This window comes from Oncorhynchus nerka, linkage group LG23 (genome assembly GCF_034236695.1).
Source record: "Oncorhynchus nerka isolate Pitt River linkage group LG23, Oner_Uvic_2.0, whole genome shotgun sequence".
Lineage (NCBI taxonomy): Eukaryota > Metazoa > Chordata > Actinopteri > Salmoniformes > Salmonidae > Oncorhynchus > Oncorhynchus nerka.
Window position 1 is genome coordinate 46,361,803 of NC_088418.1, and position 20,388 is coordinate 46,382,190.

General features: G+C 44.9%; 1 protein-coding gene across 1 annotated transcript; it reads right to left on the reverse strand.

The window, feature by feature from the left end:
- Positions 1-4,463: 4,463 nt before the first annotated feature.
- LOC115106248 (suppressor APC domain-containing protein 1-like) lies at positions 4,464-6,730 on the reverse strand. The gene is made up of 4 exons (XM_029628813.2): positions 6,412-6,730; positions 5,333-5,515; positions 4,934-5,098; positions 4,464-4,749 (listed from the first exon to the last, which is right to left on the reverse strand). Exons 1-4 carry the CDS (start codon positions 6,511-6,513, stop codon positions 4,654-4,656), a joined length of 546 nt encoding a protein of 181 aa, XP_029484673.1. The 5' UTR covers positions 6,514-6,730; the 3' UTR covers positions 4,464-4,653.
- Between the last annotated feature and the right edge of the window lie 13,658 nt (positions 6,731-20,388).

A 20,388-nucleotide genomic window follows, 5' to 3' on the forward strand; every position in this document is an offset into this window, starting at 1 on the left:
CATTTGCCAAAGCCTCTCTGTTTTTTTATTTTATCACGGACCCTAACAAAAAGGTTTTTAGGCTGCACAGGTCCACAACTTTGTAAATGTAACTTAAATTACATTACTTGGATGGTTATTCGATATGCAAATTAGACTTGGCTTTTGTTTGACAGTTATATCTCCCATTGGCCCCACTTATCCTTTTGTGTCAAAAGTAAATCCCCAATTATTTTTCAGTAATACATGTCTACTCATATACATAGCACGCTGTAGTTGTGTCTTGAGAGAAAGGGTTACATATCTCTTTCTCCCCGCCCAGTTTAAGATCACACCCACCTGGCATGATAACCAACAAAAACTAGAGATTGTCACAGACAGAGGGCATGGGGATGTGACAACTTGTTTTCTAACAGGTTACAATTTCACCTGCATACTTCAATAGACAAACATAAACGGGGAAAGGAGATAACGCACGATGAGAGATGATTATGAAGACTCTGTGACGAGGTAAACTCAGGTCATGAATTCAATTGTGGAATTAATGGAAATGTTCAAGTCTGTGCCATGTATTTAACACTGTAATTTCGAAGGCTTTGGGTGTTGGGAAAATGAAGATGCATGAAAGTTAGAAATAGCTTATAATTTCTAATTAAACCATGGGTGGGATGAGTTTCATAGTTTCCATGATGATAGGCTAACCTGAGAGTTTTGTGTTATAATGAATAGCCTATATAACCAGCATAAATCAACCCTAAATTATTTTTTTCTTTGCAGAGAAATGTCGGACCACAAGAAGGGATTATTTGAGCGCATGCCATATGTCAGACCCATAGCGCTCGGCCTCTCCATGAATCACCAGATAACGCATTACAAGGGCACGCGTGGACTGCCCTTTCCTCTGGACACAACAACCTACCTGGATCCTGTGTACGGTCAGAGATTCGCAGGGTGTCTCTCGTATTTCCCATTCCACAGGCACATCGGTGTCTATGACTATTCATTCGAACCAGCGTTCATTCGGAAAAGGAACGAAAGGGAACGGCAGCGGGTGCGCTGCGTAAACGAGGGTTACGCACGGCTCCGGGAGCATCTTCCCCAAGAGTTCGAGGACAAAAGACTCAGCAAAGTGGAGACACTTCATGCTGCAATATACTACATTAAACACTTGCAGAGTCTGTTAGATGTCAACGTGTCCAGTGGTGGTGGGATAGTTGAAATGTCAGCTGGAGAGATGCGCACCCGTGCGCCCGTGTCAAAGATGACAGAATGCTACAGCGACGGCGAGTCAAAGAACAGCGACAGTGGAGAGTTGAGTTTCTAGAACTGTGTAAAACGAATAAATTGTATTTCCTTTCACTTTATTGCATCCTTGTTGAGGTTTGTTCCAGAAAAATGACGTGAAAGGTATATCCATGAGCTGTGTACTCTCTATCATTCATTTCATTGAACATGTTGATCACTTGATTTTGACAAAAAGCCACAAGACAGTGCATTTTTACAACGAACACCGTGGACTCTGTAAAGCCTGCTATCAGATGCTAAATCAGGTTCAAAGTTGCACTGTTTCTGCATCCCAGGCCAGCCCCAGGGATGAGGGTATTGTTGTTTGCCTTTGTAAACCAGTGTGAGGCACCTTAACCCAAATATATTTTGCATAGGTACAGTACGTGGTTTGCAATGCATTGAACATATACAGTGTCATCTCATCACTCCCAGGTGAAAAACAGGTCACTAGAGATACAATTGTGTGGGTCTATATTCCTTTTGACACGTTCCGTTGTGTCAGTGTCTCAGTGAAAAGATGATTGGAGAGAAGAAACATCTCCGGACTTTTTTTGGTTGAGAGAATTAGTCAAGTTTAATCCTGAACTATTTGACACTGATGTGATGGACTGAAAGCAAGTGGATTTGAGTCATCCATCCTTTCAGCATTTGAACTCGGTCCAGGGGAGAGTAGGCCCGAACATCAATGCCTTGAGGACAGGAGAGCCTGGAGTGACGTATCCATCGGAAGTGTGTGTCTCATGTCTGTTTACACTCTACACTCTGACTAATAGGTTAAACATCTATCACACTTTATTATGTGTGGATGATTGACACTTTTTCATTAATTTTGAGCATAATCTTTGGCAGTGATGAAAGGTGACACTTGTTTTCTTTGTATGGTGCCCTTTTGGGACACCATATTACAACAAGTATTACAATAGGACGTACAGTATTTTCAGTATCATTTTGTTAATAAAATGGACACCATTATCCAGTTGTCACAAACAAACACATCCATTATCTGATATTGCCAGGCAGCCAAGAAAAGAAAATACACAGGACTTTGTTGATGCAAACACAACACTACTGTTTTACTGTAATACATCTTGGAGATAAACACATCTTGGAGATGATATCAATTAATTTTGACCCCCTGTGAAGTATATTTGGACTTCCTGAGAACTTCAAAGCTAGTGACCATCTGAGGGTGCCATCTGAGGGTGTGTAGGAAGTTCTCCATCCTAATAGTCTGTGGAATGCATTAAAAACCCTCAGCACCTGAGAGAAAGCCATCCAGCTATGTATCTGTTTACATTTCACACCTCTACAGACCTGCAGGGAAGTAGGTGCACGTATATCCTAATTCTTCTTAAGAGGAAAGCCATAGATTAAAATCAATACATCTCTAGGAAAACCACAGAATAAGAAAACAAATCCCAACAGGTACAGGGTAGATTAAGTGGGAGACCAGCAGAGTTGATAGTCAATGAACCATGCTGGCAAGGAAGAATGATTGTCAGTGTCATAGAAGCGTGACATCCTCAATAAAAGGTTGTTTGGCTCTGCGGTGTGAATTAGAACCAATAATTAGCAGAGTGCTGGTACCCAGGGCCTTGCTGGTTCACTGGCAGCCTGTCGAGAGGGAACAGGAGCTACTCATACGAAAGCACGTTCCGTAACGGATGTTTTCTTTTTCCCACAGAGATTTTAATCACAGTCAAACACATTCCTTGGTTGCTCAGAGACGTGCAATTCATTTTTTTTCTTGTCGTTACAAAAGGTTTGGATGTGGTTGTATTTATGAACACAATCCAATGCAAAGCAGATTTTATCAGTATCGTTTGGCCAAAGAAATGTACACCTTTTGTGCAACATACTGTATTTGATGTGTTGGTGTGACAATTCAGCAGCATTCAACTTTCCTTGTCCAAGCTGACTGAGCAAAGCCTCCTCTCTCAGTCCAATAGGTGCTTTTCAAATGGGAGTTTCAGGCGGTCGTCATAATCTGAAAGCTTTGGCCAATGACAGCACATGATATGTGCCTTGGTAAACGTGCAGTGCATGGGTATGTCCATCCCGGTACCATGCTTCTCTCGCTCTCTTCGCGGGAGAACTATAAATCTTTGGTGGGATATGTATAATTCCAAACACAGACAAACAACTGCAACATTACTTCTCTGGGCCAAACAAATGAGCAGAGACACTGGGCCGGTATCGGTACAGGATAAACACTCCCTGGGGGACAATGACACCGCCATTCTCTCTATTTGATGAAGATCACCCACAACAAGATTATTGGTCCACATCTAGTAGCCAGTACTAAAACGTTAGATAAATAAGGCTGCTGCCATATAGTAGACTGCACTAGTATTCCCAAAGCAACATTCCCAAAGCTCCTGTTCATGATAGCCCATAAAAGCCAGAAGGGGATGATATTTAGTCTGATAGTGTTTGTGCAAATAGATGGACTGCAGGGCATGGCTGCCTAAGTGTGCGTGCGTGCGTGCGCGCGTGTGTGTGTGTGTGTGTGTGTGTGTGTGTGTGTGTGTGTGTGTGTGTGTGTGTGTGTGTGTGTGTGTGTGTGTGTGTGTGTGAGCCAGACATGTGTCAGTGATAGAGAGGCTAGATAAGTCTTATCAGCTGAGGCAACATCAGTGCGGGACCACCAGCGGAGGAGCGGTAACGTGTATCGACAGAAACCTCACAGGCTTGTGGTGGAAATGTGAACTGTGATGAACGATGACAGAGAGGAGGGTACAGGGTGCTGGCTGGGTACTGGCTACTGGCTACTGCTCAGAGACCAATCTGGTGTATCAGATTGCAGTTGGTGTATCAAATTGCAGTGTTCTTGGAGATACAGATGGCCTTTTCAATCTATTTTTTTTTTAATTTTATCATATAACTGGACAATCATTGAAATACTATAGTTTGTCTCTCTGCTTATGTTTTGATTGCAGATTTTGAACTGCAGCATATGCATAGCTGAGGGTCTACTGCCCCCTTCTGGGTGATATTTGGTTTTGCTCTGTGTTTCACAGGTGGTACATGTCCAATAGACAGACCTACATAATTAGGCGAAGACCACTTGGCATTTGCATATCAGTTTGGAAGGTGAGGACCCGAGCCTGAGGTGATGAGCCTACATGTCAGTCTGGTTATTCAGCAAACCATTCCACAGGACTGAACAAGACAAAGAGACAATAACACACTCATAGTCTTTGTACATACAGTATATTGAATGATTCTTTTTCAAACATATTTACAGTGGTGAGAGACAAATCATATGACATTGAAGAACTTTAGTCGAAGAGTTATGAGGCAGTGCTTAGTCACGCGTGTGTCCATGTGCCATAGCAGTGAAATGGGCTTGATAGCAGTGTACAAACAACTCAGTCAGGATGCCCACTACACTTCTACACCCAGACGCAGACTCAGCTCTTGCAAAAGGCTGTCTCTCTCCCGCTCCAACAGGGAGATTTTAACATTCTTCTCACTCACCTCCTGCCAAAAATAAAAACATATGAAAAATGGCCTCCTCCACCTACCAACCAACATGAATCAAAAGAACTGAAGGAGGATGCTTTAGTGCTATAGGCTGTGAAATAAACACGCCAGCACACCCGTTAGCTCTCCAAGACCAGGGTTGGAGATCAAGGATAAAGATACTGAAGGGGTTCTCTCTCACCTGTACCAGCACCGTGTTCTGCCACCATAGCTCACTGTCTGATACCTCCACCCCGTTCCTCTTTGGAGAGGAGGGACAGCTGATTACGTTGGGCATACTCATCAGACTACCCAGAGATCCATTCACCCTCTGGATCTGAGACCTCAGGAGGCACGACGACGCCCCCTGTACAGAGTGTTGAGAAGTGAGATGTTTAAGATCAACAGGATGGGTCAACGACGTTTGCACGCTTGTAAAGTCATAGACATCGCTCAGCTTGCCAAGGCATACAATTCCTAGATCAAATTCTAGTTAGACTACTCATTTTTACTGTTGGTGCCAACATGGAGAACAATTTGCCAAGTTCTGTATCTATGTCTATCTGTGTAAAACAGTCTCCGTCTCGCTGTAGTAACTCACCGCTCCTCCCCACACCTCTCCTCCCCACTCCGTTGCCCTAGCCCCAGCCCTGGTGCACACGTTAGCCTGCCTGGCTCTGTTGTCCTCCAGTATGCGTCGGTACCAGAGCCGGGCTTGTTCCAGAACCTGCAGCCCGGCCCACAGGGAGTCCTTCTCCCTTTCCAAGTCCTTCAGCCTCTTTATCTGAGACAACAAGAAGTGAAATTTAGGCAGCATTCAAAATCAATTTTCCATTTAGGAGATTTGTGTTGGAAAGGGACGTTGGTGCGGCTACAAGTATGTTCTGTTGGACATGGAAATAGAGTATAGATGAGTAGCCTACTACTGTGCGACTGTAATACTATTTTAGGCTTTTGCCAGGAAGCTGTGAGGAGCTGGACTAAACATGTGGGAATTTGTCATCGGGGTGGCTGTTGCTGTGGAGTCATGCTGCTCTGCCGTAGAAGACAAAACATGGACCTGTATCCATGAAACTAGAACTACCTCATAGAAACAAGGAGTGAATAGAGTAATTTTAAGCAATGGCTAAATGGAATTGTGTAGGCTTCTGTGTGTAAATGGAGCTTCAGATGGAAGCTGGGGGCTAATATGGCTGTTGTCACCCAATACAAACTCGATACAATAGCTTGTGTTTACAACGATTGGAAGTGATTAGCTCATTGTAACTCCCTCTCTCGTTTCATGTTGAACAGACACTGAATATCTATAATCACAACTGCAGTTCTCTACATAATCTTATGTAAAATAAGGCCATGTGAAATGCACACAACGTCATTCCTGTCTCGATACACTCACTTTGGCAATATGCAGAATGTACTGTTCCGTACAATTGCTAAGTCAGTCAGACAGAGACACGTTGTGCACGTCTGTCGCACGCACGCACGCACGCACGCACGCACGCACGCACGCACGCACGCACGCACGCACGCACGCACGCACGCACGCACACACACACACACACACACACACACACACACACACACACACACACACACACACACACACACACACACACACACAGATCTAACCCACACACAGATCTAACCCACACACAGATCTAACCCACACACAGGTCTCACCCATAGGTAGAAGCGTAGGGCGTCAAGGCTATAGAGGCTGCTCCGGAGAGGGATGATAACCGAGGTGTAGGACCCAGGCGCCGGGCACTGCGGGCAGGCCATGGGAGAGCCCTGCCTCTGCCAGCCCAACACAGCCCTCGTGCCCTACACTGCCCTAACAGAGCCCTACACACAGCCCTAGACTGTTCTACGCGGTCATACACTGTCCTACTCAATCCTACACAGCTCTACTCCTCCCTTAACAGCAGCACAGCCAGCTAGGGAACGCAGCAGGCTTCGTCTGAACAGGACAGGAACAAATAGAGAGGGAGAGAATCCGAGAGAGAGAGAGGGTGTGAACAGGAGTGGAAAGAGGCATGGGAAGTGAACTACACAGTGCCCTGGGGAAAGGTAATGAAAAATTCCATGTGTCATTGTCATGACTGGCTTATTGACAGATCCAGTAGAGGGGACTGAACAAGGCAATGGAAAAAGAAGATGGCAGCGACAGAAAACAGGAATTGGAAAAGTGAGGCTGATGTATTTTTTGACTGGGGGGGTGACACAGGCATGGAGACAGCAGCCTCTGTTCCCCTGTTCTACACACTACATCAAAAACATTCCCTATTGAAACAGAGGAGTGCAGACTGAATGGGTGTAGCCATGTTGGGAGGAGTTATCCCTGGTTTCAGGCAAACAGTTTCAGGTTTGTTCTGTTCCAACATGTTATGGAATGTGACTTCAACTGAGCATAGAGATCACGCAATGCAAAGTACCATAAAGGAGGGTACAGGTGTGTACAGTACGCTTAGGTCATTGCCTGCTGTCAAACGAGACTGACAAAAAGCCTCAGGCTTACATGACTCTACGCTCCTAGAGAAAAAGGGTGACAAAAGGTCTCTTTGGCTATCCCCATAGGATGACCTTTTTTGGTTCCATGTAGAACCATTTTGGGTTTCATGAAGAAACCCTCTGTGGAAAGGGTTCTACATGGAACCCAATGGAACCCAAAATGGTTCTACTTGGAGCCTAAAGGGTTCTACCTGGAACCAACAAGGGTTCTTCAAAGGGTTCTCCTAAACGGACAGCCAAAGAACCCTTTTATGTTCTAGATAGCAGTTTGTTTCTAAGAGTGTACACTATTATACTAGTATAACTGGTTATGTTTTTAATGTGTCAATTTGTTTTTGAGAGTCTGGTAAGCCTGGTTGAAATGGCAAATTGACACGCAACACTCTGTCACTGACATAGAGAAGAAAATCAATGATTACATTGGGGTTTTGCTGCAGATGCCCATGGCAAAATGTAACCCTGGTCAAAATGTGACGCTGTCTAAATGTAACCCTGGTCAAAATGTGAACATAGCACAGAGAGCAGTTTGGCCCCATTGAATTTTTTCAAGGGTCAAGACAATGTAGCCTACTGTAAATTCAATTCAATTGAAATTTGATTTGTCACATGTGCCGAATTCAACAATAAAACACCTTACAGTGAAATGCTTACTTACAAGCCCTTAACCAACAATGCAGTTTTAAGAACATCGCTAAAAAAGCAAGAGATAAGAATAACAAATAATTAAAGAGCAGCAGTAAATAACAATAGCGGGGCTGTATACAGGGGGTACCGGTACAGAGTCAATGTGCGGGGGCACCGGTGTCAAGGTAATTGAGGTAATTATGTACATGTAGGTAGAGTTATTAAAGTGGCTATGCTTAGATAATAACAGAGAGTAGCAGCAGCGTAGAAGGGGGGCAATGCAAGTAGTCAGGGTAGCCATTTGATTAGCTGTTCAGGAGTCTAATGGCTTGGGGGTAGAAGCTGTTTTGAAGCCGAGTCAATGGAACACTCCCTATACCATACACAGAGTCAATGGGCCTCTCCCTATACCATACACAGAGTCAATGGGCCTCTCCCTATACCATACACAGAGTCAATGGGCCTCTCCCTATACCATACACAGAGTCAATGGGCCTCTCCCTATACCATACACAGAGTCAATGGGCCTCTCCCTATACCATACACAGAGTCAATGGGCCTCTCCCTATACCATACACAGAGTCAATGGGCCTCTCCCTATACCATACACAGAGTCAATGGGCCTCTCCCTATACCATACACAGAGTCAATGGACCACGCCCTATACCATACACAGAGTCAATGGGCCTCTCCCTATACCATACACAGAGTCAATGGACCACTTCCTATACCATACACAGAGTCAATGGGCCTCTCCCTATACCATACACAGAGTCAATGGGCCTCTCCCTATACCATACACAGAGTCAATGGGCCTCTCCCTTCCATTCGCTCATCAGATGTCGGTGGAAAATGCAGTGAAGCATTGTATCCAGCAGATAGAGACAAAGCTACTTGTTGTAACAGTAGTGCCTGTTCACTGCTGGTAGCAGCTGATTCACAGATGACATTTTCTAACTTTCTAAACAAGGTTGTGCCCTTTTACAACCACGTGGGGCAGTATAAGAGTACAATTCAGTGCAGTCTGGTTCAGTAGGTTCAATGCCAAGATTTTCCAGGATAAAAAAAACACAACTGTCTTCAATCACCAAGTATTGCAGCTACATCATGGGAGATTCCTAAATCTATATGACAGGATCTAAGTCAACTCAGGAGGACTTGTTCTGGAGGTCTCCAGGACAGGGTCTTTAATCTCCAACTCACATAACACAATCCTCAAACTAAAATCAACCAGAGTCAGTCTAGATCAAAGCAGCAAGGAATAAACTGACACGTCATTGGGCCACGCGCTAAAATCTTTTAAATATCAGGCTAAAGAGAAGCATTGACTCCAGCAAGATAAACAACATAACTCTGGTCTGCCCCAGAGACATCAAATCAAAGTTGAGCGTACACAGATTTGCAGATGTTATCGCAGGTGTAGTGAAAAGCTACAACGGTGTAGTAATACCTAGCAACACAAGACAACACACACACACACAATCCAACACTCTAAAAAGAAAGAAATGAAGAAATATCAGAATGAGCAATGTCAGAGTCCGGAATATACAGTACATATACAGTATCAGTCAAACGTTTGGACACACCTACTCATTCAAGGGTTTTTTCTTATTTTTACTATTTTCTACATTGTAGAATAATAGTGAAGACATTAAAACTACGAAATAACACATATGGAATCATGTAGTAACCAAAAAAGTGTTTTAGTTTCTTTGCCTTGATGACAGCTTTGCATTTTTGTTCCCCTCCCAGTTTTATCATTGGAATGTGATACAAAATAAGGCAACGGTGTGCTTTAGGACCATGCGGATGCCTCCGAGCAGTCGGGTAGGCTGTTTGGAGTGTTGATCTGACTGGATAATAAAAATAAAAAATTTAAATAATAATGTCCCACCCACTTCTAAAACCAAAGTGGCACCTCTGTGTGTGTATATATATATATATATATATATATATATATATATATATATATATATATATATATATATACATATATATATATATATACACACACACAGAGGTGCAACTTTATATATAATATACAATGATGTGTATAGACAGTATGGACAGTAAATTAATAGAAGAGGTGTGTACAGCAATAGTTCAGCCTTGACTAGAATACAGTATATACATATGAAGTGTGTAAAACAGTATGTAAACATTATTAAAGTGACCAGTGTTCAATGACTATGTATATTGGGCAGCAGTCTCTAGGGTTCAGGATTGAGTACCAGGTGTGGTAGCCGGCTAGTAACAGTGACTAAGGTTCAGGGCAGGGTACTGGGCGGAGGCCGGCTAATGGTGACTGTTTAAGAGTCTGATGGCCTGGAGATAAAACCTGTTCATCAGTCTCTCTGTCCTAGCGTTGATGCACTCGTACTGTCTCCGCCTTCTAGGTGTTAGCGAGGTGAACAGGCTGTGGCTCAGGAGGATGAGGCCCTTGATGATCTTCTTGGCTTTCCTGTGACACGGGTGCTGTAGATGTCCTGGAGGGCAGGCAGTGTGGCCCCCGGTAATGCGCTTGGCTGACCGCACCACCTACTGGAGAGCCCTGTGCTTGCGGATGGTGCCATTTCCGTAATAGGGGGTGATACAGCCTGACAGGATGCTCTCAATTGTGCATCTGTTATAGTTCGGGAGGGTTTTAGGTGGCCAAGCCAAATTTCTTCAACCTCCCGAGGTTGTCTTCTCCACCACACTGTCGATGTGAAGGGTGAGAGGCTCCTTGCTAGTTGCACGCACAACCTCACTCACGTATGCTCACACGCTTACGCATTCACACGCAGTCCTGGGCCCTATACACTGTGACCAGATGTAAACCAGATGGGGACCAGATGAAGATAAGGATACAAACACACCACAGGAATCATAACAGCATTTCACCTTACCTCCAAAAGACAATGAACAGACATGCTATTCAAGACAAGCATGGGTCTGAAATGTACAAATTTAGCTCAAAACTTTACCTTCAGTATGTTGGATTGCATAGGTAAAGTAGAACATGGGCTATTGGTGTGGTTTAGGGTGTCATTGAGAGAGGGCTGGAGTCACTTTCCGTCATGCACATACGTTGGGACGAAAACAAAGGACACAGTTAACTCCTTGGCCCAACGACCCAAATATATTTTATGGAAAGACACCTTTCAAAGGGCAGGGATGTCATCACCTTAAACCACAGACACACTCTGAAAATAACAGACGACTCTGTACCCTCAATACAGACATACACACACACCTGTATACACACACACACCTGTATACATACACACACCTGTATACACACACACCTGTATACACACACACCTGTATACACACACACACACCTCTATACACACACACACCCCTGTATATACACACACACACCTCTATACACACACACACACCTGTATACACACACACACCTGTATACACACACACACCTGTATACACACACACACCTGTATACACACACACACCTGTACACATACACACACCTGTATACAGTGCATTCGGAAAGTATTCAGACAACTTGACTTGTTCCACATTTTGTTACATTACAGCCTTATTCTAAAATGGATTCAATCATTTTTCCCCCTCATCAATCTACACACAATATCTCATAATGACAAAGCAAAAACAAGTTTTTATACATTTTTACAAATGTATGAAAAATATATATGTATATATAACATTTACATATGTTTTCTGACCCTTTACTCAGTACTTTGTTGAAACACCTTTGGCAGCGATTACAGCCTCGAGTCTTCTTGGGTATGACGCTACAAGCTTGGCACACCTGTATTTGGGTTTTTCCCATTCTTCTCTACAGATCCTCTCAAGCTCTATCAGGTTGGATGGGGTGCGTCGCTGCACAGCTATTTTCAGGTCTCTCCAGAGATGTCCGGGCTCTGGCTGGGACATTCAGAGACTTGTCCCAAAGCCACTCCTGTATTGTCTTGGCTGTGTGCTTAGGGTCATTGTCCTGTTGGAAGGTGAAACTTCGCCCCAGGTCTGAGGTCCTGAGCGCACCAGAGCAGGTTTTCATCAAGGATCTCTGTGTACTTTACTCCGTTCATCTTTCCCTCTATCCTGACTAGTCTCCCAGTCCCTGCCGCTGAAAATCGTCCCAAATCAAATCAAATCAAATTTTATTTGTCACATACACATGGTTAGCAGATGTTAATGCGAGTGTAGCGAAATGCTTGTGCTTCTAGTTCCGACAATGCAGTGATAACCAACAAGTAATCTAACTAACAATTCTAAAACTACTGTCTTATACACAGTGTAAGGGGATAAAGAATATGTACATAAGGATATATGAGTGAGTGATGGTACAGAGCAGCGTACAGTAGATGGTATCGAGTACAGTATATACATATGAGATGAGTATGTAGACAAAGTAAACAAAGTGGCATAGTTAAAGTGGCTAGTGATACATGTATTACATAAGGATGCAGTCGATGATGTAGAGTACAGTATATACGTATGCATATGAGATGAATAATGTAGGGTAAGTAACATTATATAAGGTAGCATTGTTTAAAGTGGCTAGTGATATATTTACATCATTTCCCATCAATTCCCATTATTAAAGTGGCTGGAGTTGGGTCAGTGTCAATGACAGTGTGTTGGCAGCAGCCACTCAATGGTGGCTGTTTAACAGTCTGATAGCCTTGAGATAGAAGCTGTTTTCAGTCTCTCAGTCCCAGCTTTGATGCACCTGTACTGACCTCGCCTTCTGGATGATAGCGGGGTGAACAGGCAGTGGTTCGGGTGGTTGATGTCCTTGATGATCTTTATGGCCTTCCTGTAACATCGGGTGGTGTAGGTGTCCTGGAGGGCAGGTAGTTTGCCCCCGGTGATGCGTTGTGCAGACCTCACTACCCTCTGGAGAGCCTTACGGTTGAGGCGGAGCAGTTGCCGTACCAGGCGGTGATACAGCCCGCCAGGATGCTCTCGATTGTGCATCTGTAGAAGTTCGTGAGTGCTTTTGGTGACAAGCCGAATTTCTTCAGCCTCCTGAGGTTGAAGAGGCGCTGCTGCGCCTTCTTCACGACGCTGTCAGTGTGAGTGGACCAATTCAGTTTGTCTGTGATGTGTATGCCGAGGAACTTAAAACTTGCTACCCTCTCCACTACTGTTCCATCGATGTGGATAGGGGTGTTCCCTCTGCTGTTTCCTGAAGTCCACAATCATCTCCTTAGTTTTGTTGACGTTGAGTGTGAGGTTATTTTCCTGACACCACACTCCGAGGGCCCTCACCTCCTCCCTGTAGGCCGTCTCGTCGTTGTTGGTAATCAAGCCTACCACTGTTGTGTCGTCCGCAAACTTGATGATTGAGTTGGAGCGTGCGTGGCCACGCAGTCGTGGGTGAACAGGGAGTACAGGAGAGGGCTCAGAACGCACCCTTGTGGGGCCCCGTGTTGAGGATCAGCGGGGAGGAGATGTTGTTGCCTACCCTCACCACCTGGGGGCGGCCCGTCAGGAAGTCCAGTACCCAGTTGCACAGGGCGGGGTCGAGACCCAGGGTCTCGAGCTTGATGACGAGCTTGGAGGGTACTATGGTGTTGAATGCCGAGCTGTAGTCGATGAACAGCATTCTCACATAGGTATTCCTCTTGTCCAGGTGGGTTAGGGCAGTGTGCAGTGTGGTTGAGATTGCATCGTCTGTGGACCTATTTGGGCGGTAAGCAAATTGGAGTGGGTCTAGGGTGTCAGGTAGGGTGGAGGTGATATGGTCCTTGACTAGTCTCTCAAAGCACTTCATGATGACGGAAGTGAGTGCTACGGGCGGTAGTCGTTTAGCTCAGTTACCTTAGCTTTCTTGGGAACAGGAACAATGGTGGCCCTCTTGAAGCATGTGGGAACAGCAGACTGGTATAGGGATTGATTGAATATGTCCGTAAACACACCGGCCAGCTGGTCTGCGCATGCTCTGAGGCGCGGCTGGGGATGCCGTCTGGGCCTGCAGCCTTGCGAGGGTTAACACGTTTAAATGTCTTACTCACCTCGGCTGCAGTGAAGGAGAGACCGCATGTTTTCGTTGCAGGCCGTGTCAGTGGCACTGTATTGTCCTCAAAGCGGGCAAAAAAGTTATTTAGTCTGCCTGGGAGCAAGACATCCTGGTCCGTGACTGGGCTGGGTTTCTTCTTGTAGTCCGTGATTGACTGTAGACCCTGCCACATGCCTCTTGTGTCTGAGCCATTGAATTGAGATTCCACTTTGTCCCTGTACTGACGCTTAGCTTGTTTAATAGCCTTGCGGAGGGAATAGCTGCATTGTTTATATTCGGACATGTTACCAGACACCTTGCCCTGATTAAAAGCAGTGGTTCGCGCTTTCAGTTTCACGCGAATGCTGCCATCAATCCACGGTTTCTGGTTTGGGAATGTTTTTATCGTTGCTATGGGAACGACATCTTCGACGCACGTTCTAATGAACTCGCACACCGAATCAGCGTATTCGTCAATATTTTCATCTGACGCAATCGAAACATGTCCCAGTCCACGTGATGGAAGCAGTCTTGGAGTGTGGAGTCAGCTTGGTCTGACCAGCGTTGGACAGACCTCAGCGTGGGAGCCTCTTGTTTAAGTTTCTGCCTGTAGGCAGGGATCAACAAAATGGAGTCGTGGTCAGCTTTTCCGAAAGGGGCGGGGCAGGGCCTTATATGCGTCGCGGAAGTTAGAGTAACAATGATCCAAGGTTTTACCACCCCTGGTTGCGCAATCGATATGCTGATAAAATTTAGGGAGTCTTGTTTTCAGATTAGCTTTGTTAAAATCCCCAGCTACAATGAATGCAGCCTCCGGATAAATGGTTTCCAGTTTGCAAAGAGTTAAATAAAGTTCGTTCAGAGCCATCGATGTGTCTGCTTGGGGGGGATATATACGGCTGTGATTATAATCGAAGAGAATTCTCTTGGAAGATAATGCGGTCTACATTTGATTGTGAGGAATTCTAAATCAGGTGAACAGAAGGATTTGAGTTCCTGTATGTTTCCTTCATCACACCATGTCTTGTTAGTCATGAGGCATACGCCCCCGCCGCTCTTCTTACCAGAAAGATGTTTGTTTCTGTCGGCGCGATGCGTGGAGAAACCCGTTGGCTGCACCGCATCGGATAGCGTCTTCCCAGTAAGCCATGTTTCCGTGAAGCAGAGAACATTGCAGTCTCTGATGTCCCTCTGGAATGCTACCCTTGCTCGGATTTCATCAACCTTGTTGTCAAGAGACTGGACATTGGCAAGAAGAATGCTGGGGAGTGGTGCGCGATGTGCCCTTGTCCGGAGTCTGACCAGAAGACCGCTACGTTTCCCTCTTTTTCGGAGTCGTTTTCTTGGGTCGCTGCATGCGATCCATTCCGTTGTCCTGTTTGTAAGGCAGAACACAGGATCCGCGTCGCGGAAAACATATTCTTGGTCGTACTGATGGTGAGTTGACGCTGATCTTATATTCAGTAGTTCTTCTCGACTGTATGTAATGAAACCTAAGATGACCTGGGGTACTAATGTAAGAAATAACACGTAAAAAAACAAAAAACTGCATAGTTTCCTAGGAACGCGAAGCGAGGCGGCCATCTCTGTCGGCGCCGGAAGGGTTTTCCCCACAGCATGATGCTGCCACCACCATGCTTCACTGTAGGTATGGTGCCAGGTTTCCTCCAGATGTGAAGCTTGGCATTCAGGCCAAAGAGTTCAATCTTGGTTTCATCAGACCAGAGAATCTTGTTTTCATGGTCTGAGAGTCTTTAGATGCCTTTTGGCAAACTCCAAGCAGGCTGTCATGTGCCTTTTCCTGAGGAGTAGCTTCCATCTGGACACTACCATAAAGGCCTGATTAGTGGAGTGCTGCAGGTATGGTTGTCCTTCTGGAAGATTCTCCCATCTCCACAGAGGAACTCTGGAGCCATGTTATAATGACCATCAAGTTTTTAGTCACCTCCCTGACCAAGGCCCCATAAAACAGTTCTGCTAGCTCCCCATAAAACAGTCCTGCTAGCTCCCCAAAAAACAGTCCTGCTAGCTCCCCATAAAACAGTCCTGCTAGCTCCCCATAAAACAGTCCTGCTAGCTCCCCATAAAACAGTCCTGCTAGCTCCCCAAAAAACAGTCCTGCTAGCTCCCCATAAAACAGTCCTGCTAGCTCCCCATAAAACAGTCCTGCTAGCTCCCCATAAAACAGTCATGCTAGCCCCCCAAAAACAGTCCTGCTAGCTCCCCAAAAACAGTCCTGCTAGCTCCCCAAAAAACAGTCCTGCTAGCTCCCCAAAAACAGTCCTGCTAGCTCCCCATAAAACAGTCCTGCTAGCTCCCCATAAAACAGTCCTGCTAGCTCCCGTCCTGCTAGCTCCCCATAAAACAGTCCTGCTAGCTCCCCATAAAACAGTCCTGCTAGCTCCCCATAAAACAGTCCTGCTAGCCCCCCAAAAACAGTCCTGCTAGCTCCCCATAAAACAGTCCTGCTAGCTCCCCATAAAACAGTTCTGCTAGCTCCCCAAAAAACAGTCCTGCTAGCCCCCCCCCCAAAAAAACAGTCCTGGTAACCCCCCATAAAACAGTCCTGCTAGCCCCCCAAAAACAGTCCTGCTAGCTCCCCATAAAACAGTCCTGCTAGCTCCCCAAAAAACAGTCCTGCTAGCCCCCAAAAAAAAACAGTCCTGGTAACCCCCAAAACAGTCCTGCTAACCCCCCAAAAACAGTCCTGCTAGCTCCCCAAAACAGTTCTGTTAGTCCCCCCAAAAAGAGTCTAGCCCCCAAAAACAGTCCTGCTAACCCCCAAAACAGTCCTGCTAACCCCCAAAAACAAGCGCCAGGCCTGGCATCCCCAGGCACAGTTCATCTTAAACCAGTTCACCCGGAAATGTTTACTCCCCCAGTGCACCCCTGACAATATCCAGCTGCTGCACTCTCTCCCTCGCCAACCTACCCCCTACACCCCCACCAATCCCCACCACCGCTTTGCATTCACCACTCATCCCCCATGAAATTGAATCAAGTCCCCCTCTCCCCTCCTCACCCACCTGCTACTCCTACAGCTGGAGGACTACTAATCCCCTACTGACACCTCCTTTCCCTCCTTTACTCAATCATGTGGGAAATTGGAGGTGTGGGGGATCCATCATGGTTTGCTGCTTGTTATTGCCATACCATTATTGCTCTGCACAGCTTGGGTTGCAATATACAGTGGGGCAAAAAAGTATTTAGTCAGCCACCAATTGTGCAAGTTCTCCCACTTAAAAAGATGAGAGAGGCCTGTAATTTTCATCATAGGTACACTTCAACTATGACAGACAAAATGAGAAAAAAAATCCAGAAAATCACATTGTAGGATTTTTAATTAATTTATTTGCAAATTATGGTGGAAAATAAGTATTTGGTCACCTACAAACAAGCAAGATTTCTGGCTCTCACAGACCTTTAACTTCTTCTTTAAGAGGCTCCTCTGTCCTCCACTCGTTACCTGTATTAATGGCACCTGTTTGAACTTGTTATCAGTATAAAAGACACCTGTCCACAACCTCAAATAGACACACTCCAAACTCCACTATGGCCAAGACCAAAGAGCTGTCAAAGGACACCAGAAACAAAATTGTAGACCTGCACCAGGTTGGGAAGACTGAATCTGCAATAGGTAAGCAGCTTGGTTTGAAGAAATCAACTGTGGGAGCAATTATTAGGAAATGGAAGACATACAAGACCACTGATAATCTCCCTCGATCTGGGGCTCCACGCAAGATCTCACCCCGTGGGGTCAAAATTTTTGGTAAAAAATCAACTCGTCGTGTTTGGAGGACAAAGAATGCTGAGTTGCATCCAAAAAACACCATACCTACTGAGAAGCATGGGGGTGGAAACATCATGCTTTGGGGCTGTTTTTCTGCAAAGGGACCAGGACGACTGATCCGTGTAAAGGAAAGAATGAATGGGGCCATGTATCATGAGATTTTGAGTGAAAACCTCCTTCCATCAGCAAGGGCATTGAAGATGAAATGTGGCTGGGTCTTTCAGCATGACAATGATCCCAAACACACCGCCAGGGCAATGAAGGAGTGACTTCATAAGAAGCATTTCAAGGTCCTGGAGAGGCCTAGTCAGTCGCCAGATCTCAACCCCATAGAAAATCTTTGGAGGGAGTTGAAAGTCATTGTTGCCCAGCAACAGCCCCAAAACATCACTGCTCTAGAGGAGATCTGCATGGAGGAATGGGCCAAAATACCAGCAACAGTGTGTGAAAACCTTGTGAAGACTTACAGAAAACGTTTGACCTCTGTCATTGCCAACAAAGGGTATATAACAAAGTGTTGAGATAAACTTTTGTTATTGACCAAATACTTATTTTCCACCATAATTCGCAAATAAATTCATTAAAAATCCTTCAATGTGATTTTCTGGATTTTTTTCCCTCATTTTGTCTGTCATAGTTGAAGTGTACCTATGATGAAAATTACAGGCCTCTCTCATCTTTTTAAGTGGGAGAACTTGCACAATTGGTGGTTGACTAAATACTTTTTTGCCCCACTGTATACTATGTGGCTGAATTTTGAGGGAGTATGATATTGAGCCTTAGGGAGACAGAAATGGGAGGTAGTAGTCTTTTAGTACTCTTATATTTTCAATTAATTGACGGTAGAAGCAGGCATGTCACTACTGGAATCTGACAGCCTGCCTCCCTTCTTTCCCTGTAGCCAAAGTCTGATGATATGGTATTACTATCAGGACCACACAAGAGCTAGCAAAGGCAGTGAATGTCCTCATTTCTAGGAGAATCTTGAGAACTTCCTGAAAATAGTGTGATGAACCATTTTAGTATTATGGGGTGCCCTGCATTGTTGACAACCAACTAATGAAACCCCATGTGCTTGTGATACTAGCTTGTGGGACATACTTTATGGTCTCCATGAGCGTATAAACTGATACTTTCTGTAGTATCTGTGAGCCTTGGTTCATTCTGTCAGAAGGGCATGTGAAACCCCCTACACCTGTGAACCGAGGTCTTTCTCTCTGTTTCTCTCTGTGGTTCTCCACTTCCTCTTACTCTAGACTTCCTGTAGACATGAAACTGTGAACTGTGTCCTCTGCAGTGCCTCCTACGCTCTGTGCACATTTACTACCTTGGGGCATATAAGCCGGCAAGTATTTAATTTCAGAGCTTCCTCACACTCAGAAGCCCATTGACAAGATTGCTCCCCTTTTTTCCTTTTAGAAAGTTGTGGTACATTCAGAGTTTGACCAACAGGATTCAGCGTGGGACATTCTTGTAGTAATAGCAGAAAAGTGATTACTGATTTCTGTTGTGTTTTTACAAGAACAATACATATTTATGAGATTGTTCTGAAACATCTTCCATGTCAAACCAATGATAGCTATTTTTAGATGATATGGTTATCATCCAACACATAATAGGGCCCACTCAGTCATATAATACAATATACTTTGTGCCAGTTAGGGTATTGGCTGTTGTGCTAAGTGTGTGTTTCTAAAGGGACTGTACTCTGTAGACATCATGGGTCAATGTGCTAATGTGCTGTCCTTAGCAATACTGTGATGTGAACAGAGGAATCAGCAAACATTGAGGTTAAATTCTATTGCAGACAGGCAGGAGGATTAAAGACTGGCCTGGAGAACAATAGACATTCAGTAAATAAGGACAGGGTCGAGGGAAAACAACACATTTCCCACAAACACTGAGGAGCTTCATGGTCTGCTGATGATAATCCAAACATTACAATGTGTACAAACCACTATGCACCAGGGTTGGGCTCAATTCCAATTGAATTTGAATTCCTAAAATGTTAAAACTTTTGACATGAATAACTTCTCCTTTTCAGTTAATTAATAAGCCATTCAAAATAGATGCTCCCTTTTTCAATCATTTCCTTTTAATTTCAGTTTGCTTCCTGAAATGACTGCCTTTAATTCCAATTGAGCCCAACCCACAGACTGATTCGTTCTAAAATGGTACCAGCTGAATTCAGAGAGTCATGGGCACTGTCATGGGCACACTCTCAAGAGCGGGAACAGTCATTGAGTGAGTCAACCCATTACTCTGTCATAAGACAATAGTCGCCATGACTGAGTTAGATTCAAATGGAGACGCCCAGTCATTCTCTTCTGGAAGAATCCTGCCTAACCCTTATCTGATAATGTGCAACTAACAAAGTGCACTCTAACCAAAGACCATATCTCAAACACATCCTTGCCAGCTCCACAGATCATGACTACCTGTGTTTTAAACTCGTCTCGGGGGAGAGAGAGAGAGAGAGGGGAGAGATGGAGAGATAGGTGAAGAGGGTAGACGGCCTGGTCGGCCAGCTGTGTTATGATAATACTACCACCAGAGAAGTCGGCATCAAAGCATCAAATCAACTTCCGAGTCAAATGTTCAAAAGTGACCTCTAGTTGGCATGTTTGGGATGCCAATATACAATTCAGTGGGAAAGTGATACTGTATGTCGTATACATTACATCAGCTGATGTGTATAAATAGCAATAGTCGTTGTTCTGGAAACCTGGGACAGACTGAGGAGTGGTGTTGGGTGTTGGCC

Bases quoted from the DNA above. Each gene is read 5' to 3' on its own strand.
- LOC115106248 (XM_029628813.2), bottom strand. From the start codon at position 6,513: ATGGCCTGCCCGCAGTGCCCGGCGCCTGGGTCCTACACCTCGGTTATC. The intron at 5,516-6,411 runs GTGAGACCTGTG...TTGTTGTCTCAG, and splicing joins CCCTACGCTTCTACCTATGG to ATAAAGAGGCTGAAGGACTT. The intron at 5,099-5,332 runs GTGAGTTACTAC...CACTCTGTACAG, and splicing joins GAGAGGTGTGGGGAGGAGCG to GGGGCGTCGTCGTGCCTCCT.